The 21,028-nt window shown below is 47.8% G+C and overlaps 1 protein-coding gene across 1 annotated transcript in view; it reads left to right on the forward strand.

The window, feature by feature from the left end:
- The first annotated feature begins 3,927 nt into the window (after window positions 1-3,927).
- Window positions 3,928-21,028, forward strand: part of MED26 (mediator complex subunit 26) — a 43,985-nt gene continuing 26,884 nt past the window's right edge. Inside the window, exon 1 of the mRNA XM_079772405.1 lies at window positions 3,928-4,258. Coding sequence (XP_079628531.1) covers window positions 4,187-4,258 — 72 coding nt within the window. The 5' untranslated portion in view covers window positions 3,928-4,186. The remainder of the gene's footprint in view (window positions 4,259-21,028) is intronic.

The raw sequence follows: 21,028 nt of genomic DNA on the forward strand, positions 1-21,028 counted from the left end.
CTAAACTAAAATAAATCGCCCACTTCTAAGGGATTTGTGTCTAAAAGGGCACAGCTGCTTTCACTTCAGGAGTCTGCCCAGTGCCTTCCTGTTGTTGCTCCTTGCCACCACATGGTGTCGCTGTTGAAGACTGGTCCTGTGCAGTTGTGGTAGCTGACTTGCTCATGGCTTCCTTCTGTGATGCCTTTGCTTGTCTGGCAAGGGAGGATACGGCCACTCCCTCACTGCCAAGATTGCCTGGGTATGCTCTGCCCTCAAGCTCCTGAAACTATCTTCCCAGCCACTTCCATGGCAAGAGCAAGTCATGGACTTAGCCATTCCTCTCCCTAGTCTTTGGGGGCCACCTTGCTAAAAGATGAGACAGTTTTCCCAAGGACATTCCAAACACAAAAGATCTTGTCCTCTCAGAATGGTGAGGCCAGTGCTCTATCTAAATAATTTAAGGGATATATCTCCAAGGATATTACAACAAGAGCATTTACCTTGAGCCCCACTTTTGGGTAAGATTTCAAATATCTCTTCTTCAAAGCAGAAAGTTGGCCAGGTGAACTACAGTATCTATCATAGATCCTTAGAGAGGCTGCTAAAATTTTCAAGATTCCGTTTAGAGTTGATCTTTACCATGACAAGCATACGTTGTATATCAGTAAGTCCTCAATGTTGTGGATAGGTTCTACAACTTTAAATATGTTTTTATTTATTTTAGAAAAAGGGAGAGGGAGAGAGACACATCAATGTGAGAGAGAAACATTGATTGGTTGCCCCCTGTACACACCCCCACTGAACCGGAAACCTGGGCATGTACCCTGACCTGGAATAGAACTGGTGACCTTTTGGTGCACAGGACAAAGCTCAACCAAGTGGTACTGGCCAGGGCAGGTTCTTCAACTTTAAAAGAAACAATGTATAACCAGTCTTACCACAGAGAGTTAAGTTCCTATGACATATCATCATTATGACAAAAACATTTTCATTATAACATTACTCAAGGACCTGCGTATATTAAATGTGGAATAAAACTATATGTGTGTGTTCATGTGCATCCTCATGTGTATATTTATTATATTTAATATTTTTTCATTCGAGAGGGATAGAGAAATAGAAACATCGATGAGAGAGGAACATTGATCGGCTGCCTCCTGCATGCCCCCTACTGGAGATTGAGCCCACAACCCAGGCATGTGCCCTATCTGGGATTGAACCAGTGACCTCTTGGCTCCTGGGTTGATGTTCAACCACTGAGCCACACCAGCCAGGCTGTTTCTTCTTAGTTTAAAAAGAGTAGGTAACAACGATATATCTGACAAGGGGTTACTATCCAAAATTAATGAACTTATGAAACTCAACACCACAAAAACAATCCAATTAAAAAATGGGCAAAAGACTTGAATAGACACTTAGGAGAACCTGCAGATGGCCAATAGCCATATGAAAAATGCTGTGTCTCTAATCACAAAAAAATGCAAATTAAACCTATAATGAGATATCACTTCACACCTATCAGAATGGCTATCAATAAATCAACAAACAAGTGAGAGAAAAGGGAACCTTTGGTTAGATGCAAATTGGTGGAGTCACTGTGGAAAGCAGTATGGAGTTAACTGAAGAAATTAAATATGGAACTGCCTTATAACCCAGTGATCCCACTTCAGGGAATTTATCCAAAGAAACCCGAAACACTAATTCAAAAGAATATATGTACCCCTATGTTCATTGTAGCGTTATTTACAATAGCCAAGATTTGGAAATAGACCGAGTAGTCCATCAGTAGATGAGTGGATAAAAAAGCTGTGGTAAATTTACACAATGGAATACAACTGTGCTGTAAAAGGGAAGGAAATGTTACCCTTTGCAATAGCATGGATGGACCTGGAGAACATTATGCTAAGTGAAATAGTTCAGAGAAAGACAAGTACCATATGATTTCACTCATATGTGGAATTTTTAAAAAATGTTATTGATTTTAGAGAGAGGGAGAGAGAAACATCAATGATGAGAATCATTGATCGGCTGCCTCCTGCACGCCCCCTACTGTGGATGGAGCCCACGACCCTGGCATGTGCCCAGACGGAATTGGACCATGACCTGCTGGTTCATTGGTCCACACTCAACCACTGACCCACTCTGGCTGGGCCTTAGGTGGAATTTAATTAACAATCTGAACTACCAAGCAAAATAGAGACAGACTTGTAGATAGAAGGCAGGCAGACAACTGGGGGAGGTGAATAGGGGGGTGGAGGGTTTGAGCAAAAAAGACAAAAAAAAAAAAAAAAGAGAGAGAGAGAGAACTGATGGACATGGACAACTGTGGTGAGAGGGGGAAGAGGGCTTAGAGGGGATAATGATGGGAAAAAATTTTAAAATATTAAAAAACAAGAAAAATAAAAAGAGTGAGTGCTTTCCAGTTTTCTTAACCTGACCCATGCAAAACATTGCTTATTTTGGTACAATCCTTGATCAAAAGATAAGATGCTGTATACATCTAGAAATTAAAAGGAGAGGCAGGACTAGATTATACTTGGGGGAGAGCTTTTTATTTCTTGAGAGTTTGTTTATTTTGCTTATCTTAAATGAGATAAAGAATATTTCCAAGTGGGCAGGTTTCCAACTTGGACCATGTACACAAAGCACCTCATTCTAAGGAGAGTAACTAACTGAACGAAGTATTTTGCCCATGTTTATTTCCTCCCACAAATGTGATGTAAAACTTTTCACATGTGCAGAAGCAGCCGTTTTTGCAAATAACAAATGCAAGACTAACAGGTGTATGGCAGATCCAAGACGCACATGTGGTTCTCATCAGCTGCCTGTCTCCTGTTTTAAATCTAGGTTTTCCGGTAACAACCAAAAAAAAGTTATTTCTCTTGAGGCTACAGCTAATAATCCACTCAGCCTGCCTTTCCACCCCTTTTCTCACAATTGTATTTCTAACAGCTTCTAGAGAAGAAGACAGCAATGTACGAAGGCCGTAAGGGGGCTGGGCGGGGAGCCCTAGACAGTAGCAGTTCTGGATTTGACCTTTAACTCTGGGTGACCTTGGGCCTTAGTTTCCTCCTTTAGGAAATGATTGGTTCATAAAATGAGGGTTCGTTTCCCAGCCTCCACGCCAAGCAGGGTGGGTCTTTTAAAGCCAGTGGTTCTCAGCAAGGGGAGATTCCGCCGGCCACTGGAGGAGCAGACACCAGGCATGCTGCTCAACACCCTGCAACGAACAGGACGGCCCTACGAGAGAGTGATCCGGTCCCAAATGTCACTGGGGCACAGGTTTGCAACCATGGGGGGGGGCTCAGGGGCTGGCTTTGAAGCTATCCCAGCTGGGGGGGCGGCTCCTCCGAGAGATGCGTCTCTGTCTCAGCTAGGCGGTGCAAACCCCCGCCCTTTGGGGTGGACAGGGACGCGGGCGGGGGCGTTCCTTCGCGCCCCTTGGTAGACCCTTACACGCGCATCACAAAGTGGACGTTTGTCTCCCTCGCCCCCAAGAAGGCCGATCGAGAGGCTAGGAAGGACCCCTGGGCTCGGAAAACTGTCAGTTTCTCCCGCCCACGACCCCTGTCACCTCCGTCAGTGCGGGAAAGGTTTTTCTCCCCTGAGGAGGTCCCCACAGCGCTGGGTTCAAGGACTCCGCGCACAGCGCGGGTATCCGTCAGGAACCTCCGCCTACGACACGGACGGGGGCGGGGCCTTCAAGCTGCGGCCGTTGCCCCGCCCAACCGCCTCTCAACGGCTCCCCAGGTTGGGGGGTGGGGCGGCGCTGGGTTGCGGTGAGTGCGCCTGCGTGCGCCTGCGTTCAGGCGCGGGGCGTGGCTCGCGCGTGGCCCCGCCCAGGACTGGCGTCTCCGCCCGCCCCATCTCCCAATCTCCTCAGCGTGGCGCCGACGCTGCGTGCGGCGCGGGTTACCCAGAGTGCTCCGCGCGGGGGCAGCTCACTGGAGTTTGGTTCTCGAGGCGGCGGCAGCAGCGGCGGCGGCTCCGGCGGCTCCTCCTCCTCCTCCGGTGGCGGCGGCGCCCCGGGCCCGAGCCCCGGCTCCGGCTCCCCTCTCCGCCACCCCGCGCGCCCCCTCATCCTCCAGCGCCGCGGGGAACATGAGGCTCCGCTCTCGGAGGCCGGCGAGTGAGTGACCCTCGTCCCCCGTCTCAGCCCGCCCGCCCGCTGGCCTGGCCGCTCCCCCCCCGCCTCGCCCAGGCAATGACAGCGGCTCCGTCGTCTCCGCAGCAGATCAGGGACCGGCTGCTGCAGGCCATCGACCCCCAAAGCAACGTATGTACCTCCCGCGCGGGCCGGGACCGAGGCCTCGTGGGCCCGGGACCCTCCCCTTCTCCAGTATCCCTCATCCTCCGGGCTTCCGGGACCCGTCTGAGGCCCACCTTTCCCCGAGGGCCGCTGCCATCCCAGCCTTTCGCCCCCCAGGCCCAGACCCGGGGCGCTCGGTACGTGAGGCCGAGGCTTCTGTGCGGCCTGGGTGAAGGGAGCAGACCGGATCTGAGGCCAGAGCTTTGCCTCCCTTCCTGCTCCAGCTCTATGGCCCTTGCTGCTCCTGACGGGGCTTACCTTCCTTGCTCTTCCCCCGAGACTCGAGACCCCCGGGAAACCCTCCGGGCGTGGGGGAGGGGAGGGAGAAAGGCTGTGGAGCAACTGGTGTCCTGGGTATAATTCGGGGAGCCCTTGCCACCCGTGTCTCGGTCTTCTCGGTGATCAGGGAAGTCCTCCTTCCCTCTTCTCCTTGCTGGAAGCACATTGACTTCGGAGGGAACCCGCCTCCCCCTCCCCCGGGCCCGCTTTGCCCCTAGCTGGGTGCCCAGGGCGCTTGGAGAGGCCCCTGGGTTCTGGGAGTGGCCATGCCTTTGCCGGGTCCCTCTTGGGGTCGCAGCCAACGGAAGATGATCTTGGGGAAGGTGGGATTCTTCATGTTGCCTTTCTGGGCCTAACTGCCCATTGCGTCTCTGACCAAACCAGAGTCCTACTTTTTGGTAGACAATTAGAGGTGATTCTTTTCTATCTCTTTCTCCCAAGAGCCCTGTTTCGGTTGTCCCTTTCCCCTACCTAGGGGTCCCAGGCTGGTGGTTTGTGACCTAGAAGGTCAGGGTTAACCCCAAGGTGTCTTTCTCAGATGTCCCTACAATGAGGCTACTGTTTGCAGAGGGATCTCCCCTGCTCCCTCCGTGTGTGAAGGGAAAGACTCATCATGTTCTCACATATTCTCCAATGGGTTGTTGGCGATAGGGGTCATTTTCCCCTGTGGCAGGAGCAGGTTGATCAATGGGAAGATGGTATCCCGATATGAAGTGAGTCCCTGCATTTGCTGGGAGACCAGGAAGTGGCCATTGAGATCACTTTTTAACATGCTGGGGATGGAAGAAAAAATCGTCTTGGGCTTGGCCAGGTAACTTTCAGTTGGGGCTTTTGGTTTTCCTTTATGTGAGCTTAGCTAATTGCTTTTAGTATGCTTTAGCCTGTTTTTGTTGTTGGTGGTGGTGTGTGTATGTGTTTAAATCATGCTGGATTGTGCAGTTTTGGTAGAAACTGAGGAGTTATTTAATCTGGTTTCTGTGTCATAAGTACCCCTGGTCTTCAGGCCCCCTTAAGACTGACTTGGTGGGAATTGCCTTTAACAAATGTATACATTTTTGTTAGGGTTTTGGGGGTGGAGTAGGCACAAGCTATGTAAAACCTTCCAGAATTTTTGCAGTAACTGGTGCTGCTATAATTCTCAAGACTGAAATATTAGAGGATAAAGCAAGTGACATAAAAAATGTAAGTCTTGATGACTTTTGCATCTTTGTGGAGTCCCAGTGCAATTTCTTGAATTCCACGTGCTTGTTTGACTTCGGGGGAGTCTGAGAGTGGCTGAGATGTTAGCATTGAACCTTAATGCCACCTAGGAGAGCTTTGGGATCAGAAGGTGCTTTCACAAGTGTTCATGATTTTGTAGATTAGGTGGGGCATGTGTAAGGCTCTAATCTAGAGGTTTTCTAGGAGTAGGGGAGGAAAAGGAACTAGCCAGAATCTGGAGGAGGGAACAAATCTCAGCTTCATGTATCCTGGTGCATTCAGGAACATTACATCCAGATGAGCTAATGGCTGTGTTACATGGCATAGAATTCACATTTCACGTGGCTTGTTTTGGGTGACTCTGGTGATAGGTGTGCATAGAGTCCTACTAAGTAAGTGTGATGGATGGAATTGGGAAATTGTGTCTTTGAATATGAGTGATGAGGAAAGTACCTCCTTTAAATGCTGCCATTGTTAGTGTTTGTGAACATTGTTAATAACCATTTGACTAGAGCGTGGCTTAGAGCAAACCAAGTATAGAAACTCAGAACCCTGGTGGAATGGGTTGCTGGTGGAGAATGTGCAATAGTATGGCCAGGCTGTAGTTGTCTTTTGACCTGAGTAAGAGTGAGGTGGCTCCAACAAGGCATTGCTGCCATGCAGCTGCTCTTCTCTGCCTTACCCAATTATGAACTCCACTTCTGGATAGTTAGTTGACACATATTTAAGATGCTCATGGAAAAAAAATGGGGACAGAGTTGAAGAGCCAACACTAAAATTAAACGTCTTTTGAGAGAAGCAACACAGAATTGTGTCATGTAATGCTTACCTTTATGGGCAGTTAGGGTTAACAAACAGCTTTTGCTTGAAAAATCAATGTGGCACTGCAAGTATCTGAAAAGTTAGGGAAGTAACAAAGTAACATTTACTGACCTCCTCCTTGACAAAGGAGTTCTTAAGAGGAAAGTTGTTTCTTTGCTCTAAATTCTAGCCTCTGGAGTATTTGAATTTCTATAGCATCAACTCAGTACTGAAGTAATTCTTCTACACTCCTTTTCAGATACAACTAAAAGTTTTTCAGAACAGTCAAGCCTTACTCTTCTGGTGTGTCAGCCCAGAGTATTGACAATTTCTCTGAGTGCAGTGTGCACATTTGTTACAGCTTAATCTTGCTTCATTAGAGATGAAGTTGAGGGCAGTGTCTTTTCCTGCCAGAAATCAGTTAGTCCACCCCAGCAGTCTCTTCAGCAGGTGATTAGGTTCCCACTTTTGTTTCACAAAAGTTCAGACTTTGTCTTCCTGACCAGAATGAGAGTTTTGTGAGCATGGTTTGTTTCTTATCTTCTCTCTCTAGAACAGAAGCATTAGGATGTACCTTCTAAGTGCTGGTTAAACTGACTAACCCCTAGAATCCTTTTTGGACTTATGACTGAGGAGCTTCATATGAGCCACCTTTTACAGAAAAGCCCTTGTGATTGCTATAGGCCCAGGGGTTCAGTATGGTATATTCTAATGCAGAGTTCTACAGAGTTCTGCATGGATATTTATCTGGCATCTGAGTAAAGGTCTGACTGAACAGGTACTGAAGCCCCATGGCAAGTTGAGTAACAGCACAAGGCAGGCCTTGCTCAAGGCAGGTGAGTATCCCTATAGTCAGAGCAGGGAGAGGCTAGAGGAGGCACTGAGGGGAAGAGGGACTTGAACTGGCCCTGAACGCTAGTGTAAATGCCTGCCAGCAGTCAGGCTCTTCAGCAGGAAACTTCAGGCATAACTTTCTTCTTCACAGTTCTGCAGACATCAGGTTCCAACAGGAGGTGACCAAGGGTCTCTGCAGAGAGACACACTCAAGAAGGATAATTTTCCCACCTAGGAATTTGAAGGTTACGATGCTGCTTAGTTTCCCTGGGCTGCAGGTTCCTCACCTGCAAAGTGGAACTGGGGACTGGAGTATGTGCCACAAAAACTCCTTTCCAATCCAGGGTTCAGGTTATGGAAAGGGCAGCCGAGGCTAACATGAATTGTCTTAAAAGTTTTTTAATGCGATGTGCATTGTGTGAACTTTCTAAAATAACAAAGTTTTACACAGATACACACACTTCACAGGACTTTGAACAGCATTTAATAGCATCTTCTACTTCCCTTCACCAACCTGTAAGGAAGGTGAGCTGAGCCACCTGTCTCTCATTTCTGCACAGTGATGGTATATGCTGCTTAGTGAGTGTCTCTTGTGTCCAGGAGAGGACAAGATGCTTTTGTTACTTTCTGACTTCATGTGAGGTGACTGCCCCAATACCCAAAGTTACTAAGTGATATACCTCCAACTCTAAATACTACCACACTGCTTTCAAAGATGGAGAGATGGCTCTGAAGAGGCCTAAGAGGGCAATGTCCTCGAGCTGATAAGACAAGATGTGAGAGCCTCTTCTCTCTCATATAAGTTTATATGTGACTCACAGTTAGTTGGGTTAGATTTACCTGTGCCAGATCTAACAATATTAGGTTGACAATATTAGGCAGCCTGCCCCAGAAACATCTTAAGGTTACTATTAGGGACAGAGTCCTAGGCCAGACCACACTGTGGTGTGGCAGCTGCCAGCTGACGTGGAACTTTCATGAGTCTTGTTCCAGCTTTGTTTTCTGCTTCCAGGTTACAGCAGTTTTGATATTAACTTAAAATGCCATTGATTTCTGCAGAAAAGAGGACTCTTGTAAAATAGAAGACTGTTTGTTCTGATTCTCTCCAATATATTAGAGGATATGAAATCTAAGCATGTCTCTGCCTGATCACGCTGTTGCCCAAATTCAGTGACATTCCTGTCTTTGCTCTTTATACTGTAGCCAGGATCTATGGGGAGAGCAGTGTGGTGTGTTATGAGTGTGGGAAATAGACAGGTAACAAGTGTCCATTGTGAAGCAGGTGTGTGTCCTTGTTGTGACACTCCCTCAGAAGAAGGTGGACTTTACATTGCATCTTCATGGAGGTCTCTGGGTGGTCCTCAGAGGTGGCTTTAATTGGACTATGTTGTCCTTTTTTTAAAAAAACAAAAACTATGTTTTTACTGATTTTTAGAGAGAGGAAGGGAGGGGAATAGAGAGAGAGAAACATCAATTAGCTGTTTCCTGCATGCCCCCTTCTGGGTATCGAGCCTAAAACCCGGGCATGTGTCCTGAGGGAGTATGTTGTCATGACAGAAGGTTGCAAAGGCCTGGATAACTGTCCAGGATCAGCCTGTGGGAAGTGGTTTTTGTCCTGATACAGTTTTTTAAAGGCACCATGGTCAACTGAGCTCCTGGGCTCAGGACATAGCTGTGTGTGGCAGGACACACACCTCGGGGTTAGGTGTAGGAGGGTAGCTGTGCTCACCTATGGCTTGATTTTGGTGTCTTTGTGGGCAACTTCTTAGATGGAGTTCTAGTTTAACCAGAACCAGGCCCCAGCCTGATCTTTATGTGACTGCAGTTCAGTAGGTGGGTCTCCTACCCAGACCCCCACTGCAAATTGTCTTCTGGAAGCTGGGGGCTTTGTCTCTGTTGTGCTTTTTCTTTTTAATCCTGGTGGTGGGCCTGTCCCCCAGTGCCCACTAGCTAGTTGCCAGAATGGGTGACTGAGATTGTGGCTCAGCAGGTGGCAGTGTAGGTAGTGCATTTTCAGTTCAGCCCCAGAATGCCCATGCTCAGAGCTCCCTTCTGCAACATTATTTTCACTCTCCAGGCACAGGTGTGGAATGGAGCAAGAATTGACATAGGGAGTCCATGAACTGGGGAGCATTTCCTGCATAAGGAAGGCCTACCAGTATTGTGCATGCTGTTTAAAAGTACTCTTTGAATGAATTCCAGGTCTTGGGAGGCAATATACTTAACATCTCAATCACCAACTGATATTCTGATTATGGAGAAATATGGTAAAACTGGAAATGGTAGCTCAGCCATTGAATAAACGTTTTTAGCAAGAGCTTATGTGCTGGGTACAAAGGGTGCAGACCTGGACATGCCTGGCCGTTACCTTCCAGGGATCTGGAGCCTCCATTGTTGGGAGAAGAGCAGGCGTAGAGTGTGCACATGGACTATTTGGGATGGGAGTGGGGACCTGGGGTTGAAGTGGCTGTAAAAGGCTTATAGTTCTGTCTTGTTCAAAGATTGTCGGAATTCTTAAGAGCGTGAGAAATGGCTTTCTAGAATTCTTCATCATTTGAGTTTTCAGAATGAAAAGTTTTACAGTCAGGTGCAGGAAGTCAGTTTTTGGTTCATCTCTGATCTTAGGGGATCAGAGAATTTGGAGGAATAGCCAGCAAGTCTTGAATAGTTTTCCCCTCAGCAGTGGGATAGGAAGGGGGCAGGTGTCAGGTTCTGTGAAGAGCTTGGGAGCTGATTTCAAGTATTTGAAGTGCTGTTGTACCCCGGTGTTAGGTTTACTCTGGGTGGCAGGAGTTCCTGGGAGGGAGGCCCTACTGTACTTTGGAGAGCTCTTGATTATTGCCGGAGCTAGCTGGAGACAATTTGGGACTACCATACCAGGTTGGGGTACAGACACACCCAGACCCTCTGTCTGGACCCACAGACTCCTGATATATGAGTTCCTAGAGGTTCTGTGACTCCATGTGGAGCCTGCAATAAAGGAGAAGGACCATGTCAGGTGAGGTGCCACTGCCAGACAGATGGAGTTCAAAGCCTTGGAATGTCCCTAGGACTGCAACGAAGTTTCCTGTCTTCATTGAAGGCTATGAAGTGAACCCCTGCCATTTACTGAGCACATACTGTGGGCCAGGGACTGTATGGAGTGAGTGATTCGCATCCTGGTTGCTTCTCTGAACTTCATTTTAGGGAAGATCTGTCCAATATTGAAGAGGAGGCTGTTGGAATCTGGGCCTAAACCCAGTGCTGGTTAGCTCAGAAGCCAGTGGGCTTAACGACTGCAATCTTCCGCACTCCCCCCTACCCCGACCCCAACACACACAAGCAGTGCTCAGCATGAAAGTTGGATTCTAGTGCATCTTCTGAAGTTTAACCTTACAAACACAAAACGTTTTAAATGTTAAGTTTTGTATTTCCTGCCCAGTTCCTACAACCTTTCCACCCTTAAAATTACTAGCCTAGCTGCTCCTAATCTTTTTTTCTGTCAGGATCCATTTTTATGATCAGAAACATTCAGGAACTCCCACATAATGACAGGTGTACTTTAAGTAGCTGTTTTTTTTGAGAAAATTCAAGGACAGAGCTAATCTAGTCATGCTTTGAAATGAAGTTATGTCTTGTCATCCAAACAGTATCTACTTAAATCTGTAAGCTGACCTTTCTTGTCTGTATATGACACCTAGGGCTGGAACCTTTGTACTGTTTGTTGCCACCCCACCTCAATCCCTCCTCACTCCCTCTTCTCCCTTTTCCAGAAACCTTTCCTGCTTTAATCCAAGACAGTTTCCCCCACGTACCGCACATGACTTAAAACCTACATTCCTGCTGAAAACAGGTCTTGTTATTCATGTTCTCCTTGGATTGCAAGCTCCCTGGTAGAGGACCACGAGTTCCTCCTCATGTATCTAGAACTTCATAGCAACTGGGTTCTCAGATGCTTGTTGATTTTCCTGTGCAAAGGACTGATCTTGGCAACTGGCGGTCAACGCTGGGTAGGTATTAAGTGCTGTACTTTTCAGCACTCCTTGTGTGTTAAAGACTCATTTAATCTGTACAGCAACTGGGGAGGCAGGTACTGTGCCATTGTGGAAACTGATGATCTGCGGGCACACTGCTAGAAGTGATCACACTGGATTGAAACCCACTTCCAAGTCCTCACCCACCTGCTGAGACCTCCCATGTCACTGTGACAGCACAGTGGGTACAAGATGTTCTACTCTTCTTGCCTGGGTCCGTATCCTTACGCAGGATTCCTCTGTAGACATTTAAAATGTGTGTGTGTGTGTGTGTGTGTGTGTGTGTACTAGAGGCCTGGTGCACAAATTTGTGCATGGTTGGGGTCCGGCCAGCCCACCCCAATGAGGGCTGATCGGGGCTGGGCCGGCGGGCAAGAAAGGACGCAGGAGGTTGGGAGGGGGGCCCGGGGCCCGATCGGCCCCGTTGGCCACCACAGTGTGTGTCATGGCGACAGGTCGTTCCGGTGTTCTAGTTGCTTGATTTATATATATATATATTATTCAGAGAGGAAGGAAGAGATAGAGATAGAAACATCAGGGATGAGAGAGAATCATCGATCGGCTGCCTTCTGCATGCCCCTCTACTAGGGATGGAGCCTGCAACCCAGGCATGTACCCTGACTGGAAATTGAATCATGACCTCCTGGTTTATAGGTTGACGCTCAGCCACTGAACCACACCAGCCAGGCACTCTGTAAGCTGGGCACACTGTAGACCTTTTTATTTAGGCCAGAAGGAAATGCTTTGTGTTTCTCTTAAACTTTCTGAGGAAAGGGTATGCGGTGATTCCTTTTTGTTTCTTGGCTGGTAGTTTTTACTCCTGACAGAAAAGATGGCTCGTGATCTTAGATCCCTTCTTCAGTGTTCCCAGGAGATACTGTTCAAATGCCACGTTGGGATCTTTTGCTTTTTTGGTCATGTGACAAACCAGATCCTTCCTGGACACTCCTCTCCCCTGGGTTTCATTCGTTAGGGTTAGGAAGTAGGTGATGCTTTTTCCAGGACACACCTCTGATGGATCAACCTTGTAGCTGCTGTGGAGACCCCAGTCACTCATCTGCTGTGTGCACAGAGTAATGTTGTAGGTGGCTGGCCTAGATTCTGTGGTGAGGGGTTCTGTGGTGCAGATGTCAGCAGTCAGGTGAGTTACTGATAAAGGACTGCTTTGTGTGTGATCGTGTCTCACTGAGGGCCCAGTAGGTGGCTCCGCTGCCCTGCTGGTATCTTCAGCTCCATCCCCTACCTATACCTCTGGTCATACTTGGCTTCTTGGGTAGTACTCTGACCCACCAAGCTGATTGAAACTCCACTTGCATGCACTGGGGACTGGGGACTTCTTGTCTGCTCCATGGCTTTTTTTGATATTCCCTTCCCCATCCCAAATTAGCTCTCCTGTCCCCTTTTGCCATCAGGTCCCTGGCCCAGTCCAGGTTGGGCTGTGGGGTAGTGGCCACATTCTCTTTCCCCCAGGTGATCTCTAAGTAGCTAGCTAACTGCCCTCTTCTTAAGGCCAGCCCTCCTAGAAGCCACTTCCAAACTTTATTTACCCCTCAGTTCATCTTGCATCTGTGCTGGGCATGCAGTTGGCAAGCTCCCTCTTTCATGCTGTCTATGGGAGTGAGTGACACTAGTGTGTAGGTATCATATATATATATATATATATATATATATATATATATATATATATATGTGTGTGTGTGTGTGTGTGTGTGTGTGTGTGTGTGTGTGTGTGTATGCGCGCGCCTAATAAGCAGTGTCCCCTTGGGAGTTCGATCACTCACTATGACGTGCACTGATCACCAGGAGGAGGTGTGGAACAAAGGAAGGCCCTGCGGGCCCTGATGCCCGGCCAGGCCTAGGGACCCTACCCATGCACAAATTTCGTGCACCGGGCCTCTAATGTAATATAGGAACCTTAGACCCTTTCCGCTAATTATTTCACATTGTTTGCCTCCAGCGTTCAGTGAGATAGTTGCTAGTACAGCACTTGTCCTCCACTTTCTTTACTAATTCTGTTTGCAGGTCTCCCACAGAGGAAGGGTAGCCCTGTGCTCATGACAGGAGCTTGAAAGCAAAGGGGCTGATTGGCTCGAGTCATTCAAAGGCCATCTTTCTGTTCTACTTTTTGTGTTGCTTTCACACAGAGTGATGTCTTCCCTTTAGCCTTCACAGCTTCAAGATTCACCCTTGTGGAACATTATTCAGGGGAAGAAAGGCCAGGGGACTTTCCCAGAAACCCCAGTAGACATGTCCTGGTGCCTTCAGGCTTTGCTGGAATTAGCGGGCTATGTTGGTTGGTTTGCCCAGAATAGAGGGGATGCCTCAGGAGACATTGAGGCCTATTGTGGGTGAAGGGGGTAATAGAGTGGGGAGCAAGCTGGCAATGTCCCCTGGGTGCATGCTAGTTTAATCACATCTTTGATGTGATAGCACCATCAAATAGTTGGGCGAAGTGCTGGGGCTGGGAGACTTGGGTCCAGGTGGCAAAATGGAAGTAGCTGAAATGTAAGGTTTGGATGGGCTGGTTTGAATGTTGTGAGGTTGCAGCACTGAGTTCTGAGTAACCCATTCATTCTGGTCAAACCCGCAGACTCTGACTTGCCTGTAGTCACACTTGGGCACCTTGCTGTTACCTTGTGTTTGCACAGGTGCTGGTTGCAGCTTTTGACTCCATCATGGACTGAGGAGCACTCAGGAGTCCAGGAGCTCCTGCCACAGTGCTGCTTGTTGTCCTGTCCCTAGCAGCTCTCCTGGTGCTGCAGTAACTGCCTGGACCCAGTCTGGGCGGAAGAGGTGGTACAGTCCAGGAGGCCCAGACCACCCAGGCCTCCTATGGTTATGAAAAGGCAGTGCCCATGGCCCAAGCAAGAGCCATGCTCTGCAGACTTCTGTCCTTTGGGTTCAGAGGCATGGACAGGCCCTGGCTATGGTCTGGTCCGATCTGATTGTCCTGTCCATTACCTCTTGTCTGTCCCCTCCCCCTGGTTAACCTGGTAACCAGAAACTGGTGCCTGCATATCTTGGCCTAGCTTCTTCCTCTTAGGTAACTGAGAGGAGTAAGGGCAGGTGATTTTCATGACCTTGCTTTTTCCCACCGGCTCTCAGCAAGCAACTGAAGGTGGGGTTGTCTGCTCCCCCTTTGCTGGCAGCCTGGCAGTGACAGAAGTGGACCACAAGTTAAGTTTTAGGCACTGTGTCCATAGACATAATTTTTATATGTTGTTAGATTTTGCTTGGCTTTGGTAATTACTGTGGAGAAATTCTGTTTACAAGTGGAGATGATAAAACTTAGAACCATTTTTAGTAAACATTTAGTAATTTATAAGCATTAGCATTTCTAAAGAATCCACGTTCTTCCCTCTTTTCATTTATATGTAATGTTGAAATACAATAATGCAGATGGATTCTAGTTCTATTCAAACGTTATTTTAAGTACTTTGAAATAATGAAGAACTCTAATTCATTGTGTGGTGTGCCATTAAATGTTTCTAGGAAAAAAATGCATTTACATATATACATAAGCTTATACATTCTGCTGATATGAAGGATCAGTAACACACAGTTTACAAACAAGGAAATAAATGACACTCTGTTGTCAATTCCATGTAGCCAATTGTCTCTCACAGACCGTTTTCTTTGATTGTTGCTGAACTTTTGTATCTATAGTCATCTTGGGAGTATAGTTCTTACTTAAAGATCAATTGATATTTTTGTTTATGTTAATGAGTTAAGTGATATCTGCTGAATCAGATAATAGTTTTCAAAGACTAGAAGAATATGTCCTCAATTGTGCTATTTCTAATGTAACGGCTATGGGCATGATACACTATTAAGTTTAATCTGCATTATTAACATTTCTCCATCACTTTCTTAAATCTAAACCCCAGGGTTGCAAACTATTTCTGCAAAGGGTTAGATAGTAAATATTTTTGGCCATACAGTGTTTGCCACAATTCTGCTTTTATTTATAGCACAGAAGCAAACATAGACAACATGAAAATGAATGGACATGGCTGTGTTCCAATAAAAACTTCGCTTATGTGGTTAATTTTATATTATGTGAATTTCACCTCAATAAGAAAAATATATATAAAATGGGTGGGGGGACATTTTTTACAGAAATAGGCATTGGGATGTCCGGCTGGTGTGGTTCAGTGGTTGAGTGTGGACCTATAAACCAGGAGGTCACGGTTCGATTCCTGGACAGGGCAGGTGCCTGGGTTTTGGGCTCGATCCCCAGTGAGGGGTGTGCGGGAGGCAGCCGATGAATGATTCTCTCTCGTCATTGATGTTTCTACCCTCTCCCTTTCTCTCTCTGAAATAAATAAAAATATTTTTTAAAAAAACTGGTAATTTTTTTAAAAAAAAAAACACCAACACTAAGTGTTTTTAAAACAGCAACAAAAAGCAGGCATTGGGATGTATAGAGTTCATCAATCTGACAATAAGTCAAGACCTGATTTGAGTATTTGTCAATTTCCACAGTTTAAACACTTCTACCAGGCTAATTTCAAGCCAGTAACATGATGTTAGGAAAAGATTTCTGAATAACCTTGGGCTCTCATAGGCTGCTGTGAGCTGGCTCCAGCACACTCCTGGGTGGAGTCCCTATCCTAGGCAGGTTGGACCCTGGTGCAGGGTACAGCAGCCCTAGGAGAGCAGAAGTATTGGTGTATGTGCAGATGGAGATCTGGGCTGTAGGTCACAGGTTCCTTGTCCAAGATGGCATCAGTGCCTTTGCAGCTGGCTGCTGAAAGGTTCTCTTAGTTTGAGTGTTTGGGGGGCCATGCCCAGAGCCCTTTGAAGGTACTTGATGAGTCAGCTGCTCTGAAGGTGGAGCAGGGCGCTGTGCTCCAGATCCTTTGCTGCCCATTCTCTCTAGGGCTCTGGGGCTGAGGTGACCACCTCGCCTCGGCCAGGGATTGGGAGGAATCCTTTCTCTCACATGCCACACTGTTTATTTTCTTCAAAGCTTTCAGGACAGTCACCTGTTCTGTTTGCGTGTCTCCCTGACTTCCTCAGCACATACGCAGTACATTTGTATTTTCCCAGTAAATAAATAGCTGCTAAATGAACACTTACATCTATTCTCTACTGGCTGCAATGGTTGCGGTGTGCAGTCAGGATGGCTTTAGGCTCCCATGTCGAAGTTTTCCTGATGTGTCTTCTGTGTGTGTGTGTGTGTGTGTGTGTGTCTATCTTCTGACTACATTCTCCTTCCAGATCAAGGAAGTCATTGTTGCTAACCTCACCACTGAGCCATAAAAATTGCTCTAGATCTCAGCATGGCTAATGCCATATTTGTTTCTGCCCCCTTCTTCCAAAAAGGAAGGAATGAAATCCACACCCATTGCACCTTGAGTCTACTTTTGTACTGACTATGTGGGCCTCATTTACAGGCCAAACAGTCTTCAGAGAGTCTCAGTGGCCTCTCCTCTGCCGGCCATGGTATCCAGAATTGCCACTTGACTGAGAATCACACTGCTAGTTAATGAGATAGAAGAACTGGCTAAGCGTGCAGACTTGTTTCATTCCTAATTAGATGAAGGCAGTTGTATTTCTGGGGACCCAGACCAAAAGCCATCACATTATGGGAGCAGGGAAATAGCAGCCCTGGAGAGGCCTGCATTGCAGCCTCCTGACACACCATATGGGTAAAGCCAGGTGATCTGATAAGGACCAGGTGGAGCCCCAGCTTTGCTCTGAGCTGCCTGGTAGGCTAGTGACTTGACACCCATCCCTTTCCAGGAGGTGGAAGTGAGGGAGTATGTGCGTTCAGTGAGGAGAAAGGAGGAGGAAAGCTGGCCTGACTGAATGACAGATTTGCTGGGAGTCCGATTAGATAAGGAGACAGATATGAAAAGACACTTGGTTAGTAAGAGCTCCATGCAGCCTTCAGATCTTCCTTTCCTAGGAGCTGCCATTTACAGCATGAGCTCTTGGCACCTTCCATTTCAGTGCTGTGTTGTCAGGTGCTTATGCCCTCTCTGGGCATCTTCCACCTGCCCCATCCTCCCCTCTGCCTTCATCATGCCTGTTTCTCCTGCCTGCCCACCATTCATCTGAACCTCTCACCTCCTCCAACCATCCCAATCAGTACCAGTCTGGAGACCCTCCTCTTGGCCTCAGAAACATAGAGGTGCCACCTCCTGGCAAGGTGCCCTTGTGCCAGTTCCTTCTGCTGTTGCTCTCCATGTGTGTGGGTTATATGAGGACAGCAGCTGCCATGGGTTGCATGGATGTGGCAAAGGCCAGTGATGTTTTTTTGTGCCTCCCACCTTGGAGGTATTATATCCATGTTACATCTGTCTATGTTACATCCATTTCTCTTTTTAATTTATCTGGGCATCCTGGCCTTCATTCTGAGGATCCCAAGGCCTTATTGAAGTCCTGCCCACATTGCTGTCTCAAACTCTGTGTGAGCTGTGTCACCTTAGGCAGAATCTAATTTCTGAGTCTTTGATTCTGAATTTGTAAAATGCCTTACCCCAGCGCAGCTCTAGGACTCTATGGGACAGTGTCCTTACAGTGGTGGCACAGCATGTGGCCTGCAGTACACGTGGGAGGCAGTAGTTTGGGGTGTGTCAGGAGGTGTGGCTGTGATTCTTTTCCTGTCCTCATAGCCAGAGCAGCTATATGTATTATCATACAGATCAGGACACTAAGAGTCAACAAAACACTGTTAAAGATTACACTGAAAACAATAGGTAGAAACGTGTGATCTGGCAAACCATGCCTAGGTTCACCTTCCACACTCCAGTGTCCCTCTGTGCAGTCCCCTTAGATTCTGAGTCCTCTTTGCAGAACTGACTCGAGCAGCTCACAGCCCCCTTCTCCCCAGACCCTTAGCCCACACCAGCCTGCGCATTCAGGTGTGGCCCACACTCTGGGGCTTTCCTTTGCCCTGTTCTCTGCCTAAAATGTTGCATTTTCTTTCTTTTTATTCTCACTGATTTATCAGTACACAAGTAATAAAATACCCTCCTTCTTTAAAACTTTAAATGTTTAACCTACAGCTAAGTCCCCTTTGACCTCTGTCACTGATGCAGTTTCTTCTGTCTCTCTGTAGAAAACTGTCATAGGTCTGGAGTATGTCTCCTGTGCATGTAGAGATAGATACACCCCAGAACCCTGTGTGTGGTTTTTAAATAAATTCTGGCACACATGTCTTTTTTTTTTTTTTAAGACTAATTTTTTTTTAATCCTCACCCAAGGACATTTTAGAGACAGGAAGGGAGAGGGAGAGAGAAACATTGATCGGTTGCTTCCTGTACGATAGGGGATCGAACCTGCAACCTGGGCTTGTGCCCTGACCGGGAATTGAACCCATGACCTTTTGGTGTATGGGATGATGCCCCAACCAATGAGCCACACTAGCCAGGCACAGGGTCAGCAGCCAGTTCATTTCTCTCAGTGTCTCTCTATCCTTGTTACATGAGTCTAACTCAGTCCATTAACTGCAGAATAATATTTCATGATAGGAGCTGTTTTATTATCATTGAGCCAGCTTCCAGAATTTCGCTAATAAAACGATGCTTTTTGAATAGTGTGCTAAGTCTCTGCTTGAGTAGGTCTGTCAGTTAAAGTGTGGAGTGGTGGTTTCCACAGCAGCAATATGGAGGGGTACTTCTGTGGGTGCCTTCTGGTCTTCCACAGCTCTGCTGACAGCTGGTGCTCTAAGGCTGAGGGATAGGGAGAGGCAGTGTCACCCTCTGACCAAGGGTTTCTGCCAGCACTCTCTGGAGCCTCACCTAGCCAGAGACCTTCCTTGAAGCCTCAGCACCTCCCACCTCCCCCCAAACCCCCACGCCCTTTCTCAAAAACCAAGGTTAGGTGTGTAAGGGAAAATGCAGGTGGAGCTGGCCATGGTTTCAGGAGGCTTGCTGTGCTGAGCACCTTCCTATGGAAGGTGACAGGGAGGGAGGAGGGGGGGAGCGCAGAGCCTGGGAACACCAGAGGATGTCTCTCCCAGATATCAAAAGGCAGCCAGTGTTAGGGCCCTGCTACTTACAGTGGGGAAATTACTAAGGTCCATTGCCCTGAATCTTCTGTAACTCCCCTCAGATGTGGCTTTAGCATTCGGAATCACATGTGTTTTAGCAGGGGCCCTGAGAGGCTATGAGTGCAATGATTCTCATTGACAGATTGGGACCCCCATCTGGCCAGCACTTAACTATGTGCTGGGCAGAGTCTCACACAGTCCCATAGGGGAGCAATTGCTGTCCTTATCTTAGAGACATGGAAGGCACCCAGGATGATGACTTGCCCATGACCTTCTGGATTCCAAGTCCAGCCCTCTCTCTCCTTCAGCTGCCCTGTCCATTTGCACATGTGCCCATCAGCCACAGTGCTGGGTGGGCATGGACATGGTAACAGGATGACAGAGTATAGTGGCTCTATGTAGAAAAGCAGCAGAGGAATGCTGGTGGATGAGGTGGGTGGAGCATCAAAAGGGGGGCACCTGAGGGCTGCTTGAGGGAGGGAAGTCCAAGCAGAAGGACCTCCAAGGAGGTTAGGAGTGCAGAGGCTTTTTCCACTAGGGCCCCAGAGCTATTTTGAATTGAGCTTGGAAAGGTTATTGGTAGAGCCGGGGGTGGGCTGGGCAGAGAGGTGTGGCATTCAGGTGTGACTGCTGCTGCCCCAGTCTTGGTAGGAGGAGAGAAGCTGAGTATGCCAATCTTGAGACCCGTGCAGTCATGGTTAAGGGGAGGGAACAGTTGCGGATAGCATCTGGTCCCAGATGGTGTGCTGGGTGCGAGGGAGACTGGGTGCCTTTGCCCACCTCTGAGCGCTCAGGGTCACTCTGAGAAGCAGCAATGTGTCTCTTTCAGTCACATTTCATGATCTCTGAGTCAGACTGTCTTCCAATTGGCACATTTGTCTTTGGTGATATATTGGTGCATCTCAGTGGGTGAAACATGGAAAGTCCCTGCTCAGAACCTGGTGAAGTAGACAAGCTAGGAAGCACACATCAGTAAGACAGCACCACAGCAGCTCCCTGGCATCCAGTTACAGACTCTCCCCTCCTGCCCTGTTTCCTCTCCTCACGCAGGCCTTTCCTCTCCCCGGCTTCAGTGACCATCCTACCCTTCTTCCTGTTCATGGCCTCTCTAGCTCCAAGTGATGGCCTCCACATTCTGAGCTCCTGGGTTCTCCCTGCCTCATTGTCCCCTTTCACCTCACACCCACCCCAACCTGTCCTTCACCATCTTGCTCCCTGGAATTGGGCAGCATCTGCAGATTTGTCTCCTGGCCTCAGGTATAAGTTCTCCACCAGGCAGCTGGAATCAGCTATTTAAAAGTGCAATCTGACCATGTCACACCCTGCTCAGAGCATGGCCTGAGATCCATTACATGGCCTATCCGTGGCCCCCTCCCACTCTCATCTGGTATTATCTGCAATAGCTATGCTGCTCTATGCCCCTGACCCTTGGCTCCTGTTGTGCCCTCAGTCTGGTTTATCCACAACTTTTTTGTCTGGTTTGCAGCCTCTGATTTCTTCACGCCTCCTCAAAGGCCCCAGAACATTGAATATCCCCAGCCTATACTGTTTGAAGTTCCCTAATCATGGTCTGCCCGTGCAGCCAAGTAGGAGTGCCTTCAAGGCTAC

The sequence above is a fragment of the Cnephaeus nilssonii genome, assembly GCF_951640355.1.
Source record: "Cnephaeus nilssonii genome assembly, chromosome: 5".
In the NCBI taxonomy this organism is placed as follows: Eukaryota; Metazoa; Chordata; class Mammalia; order Chiroptera; family Vespertilionidae; genus Cnephaeus; species Cnephaeus nilssonii.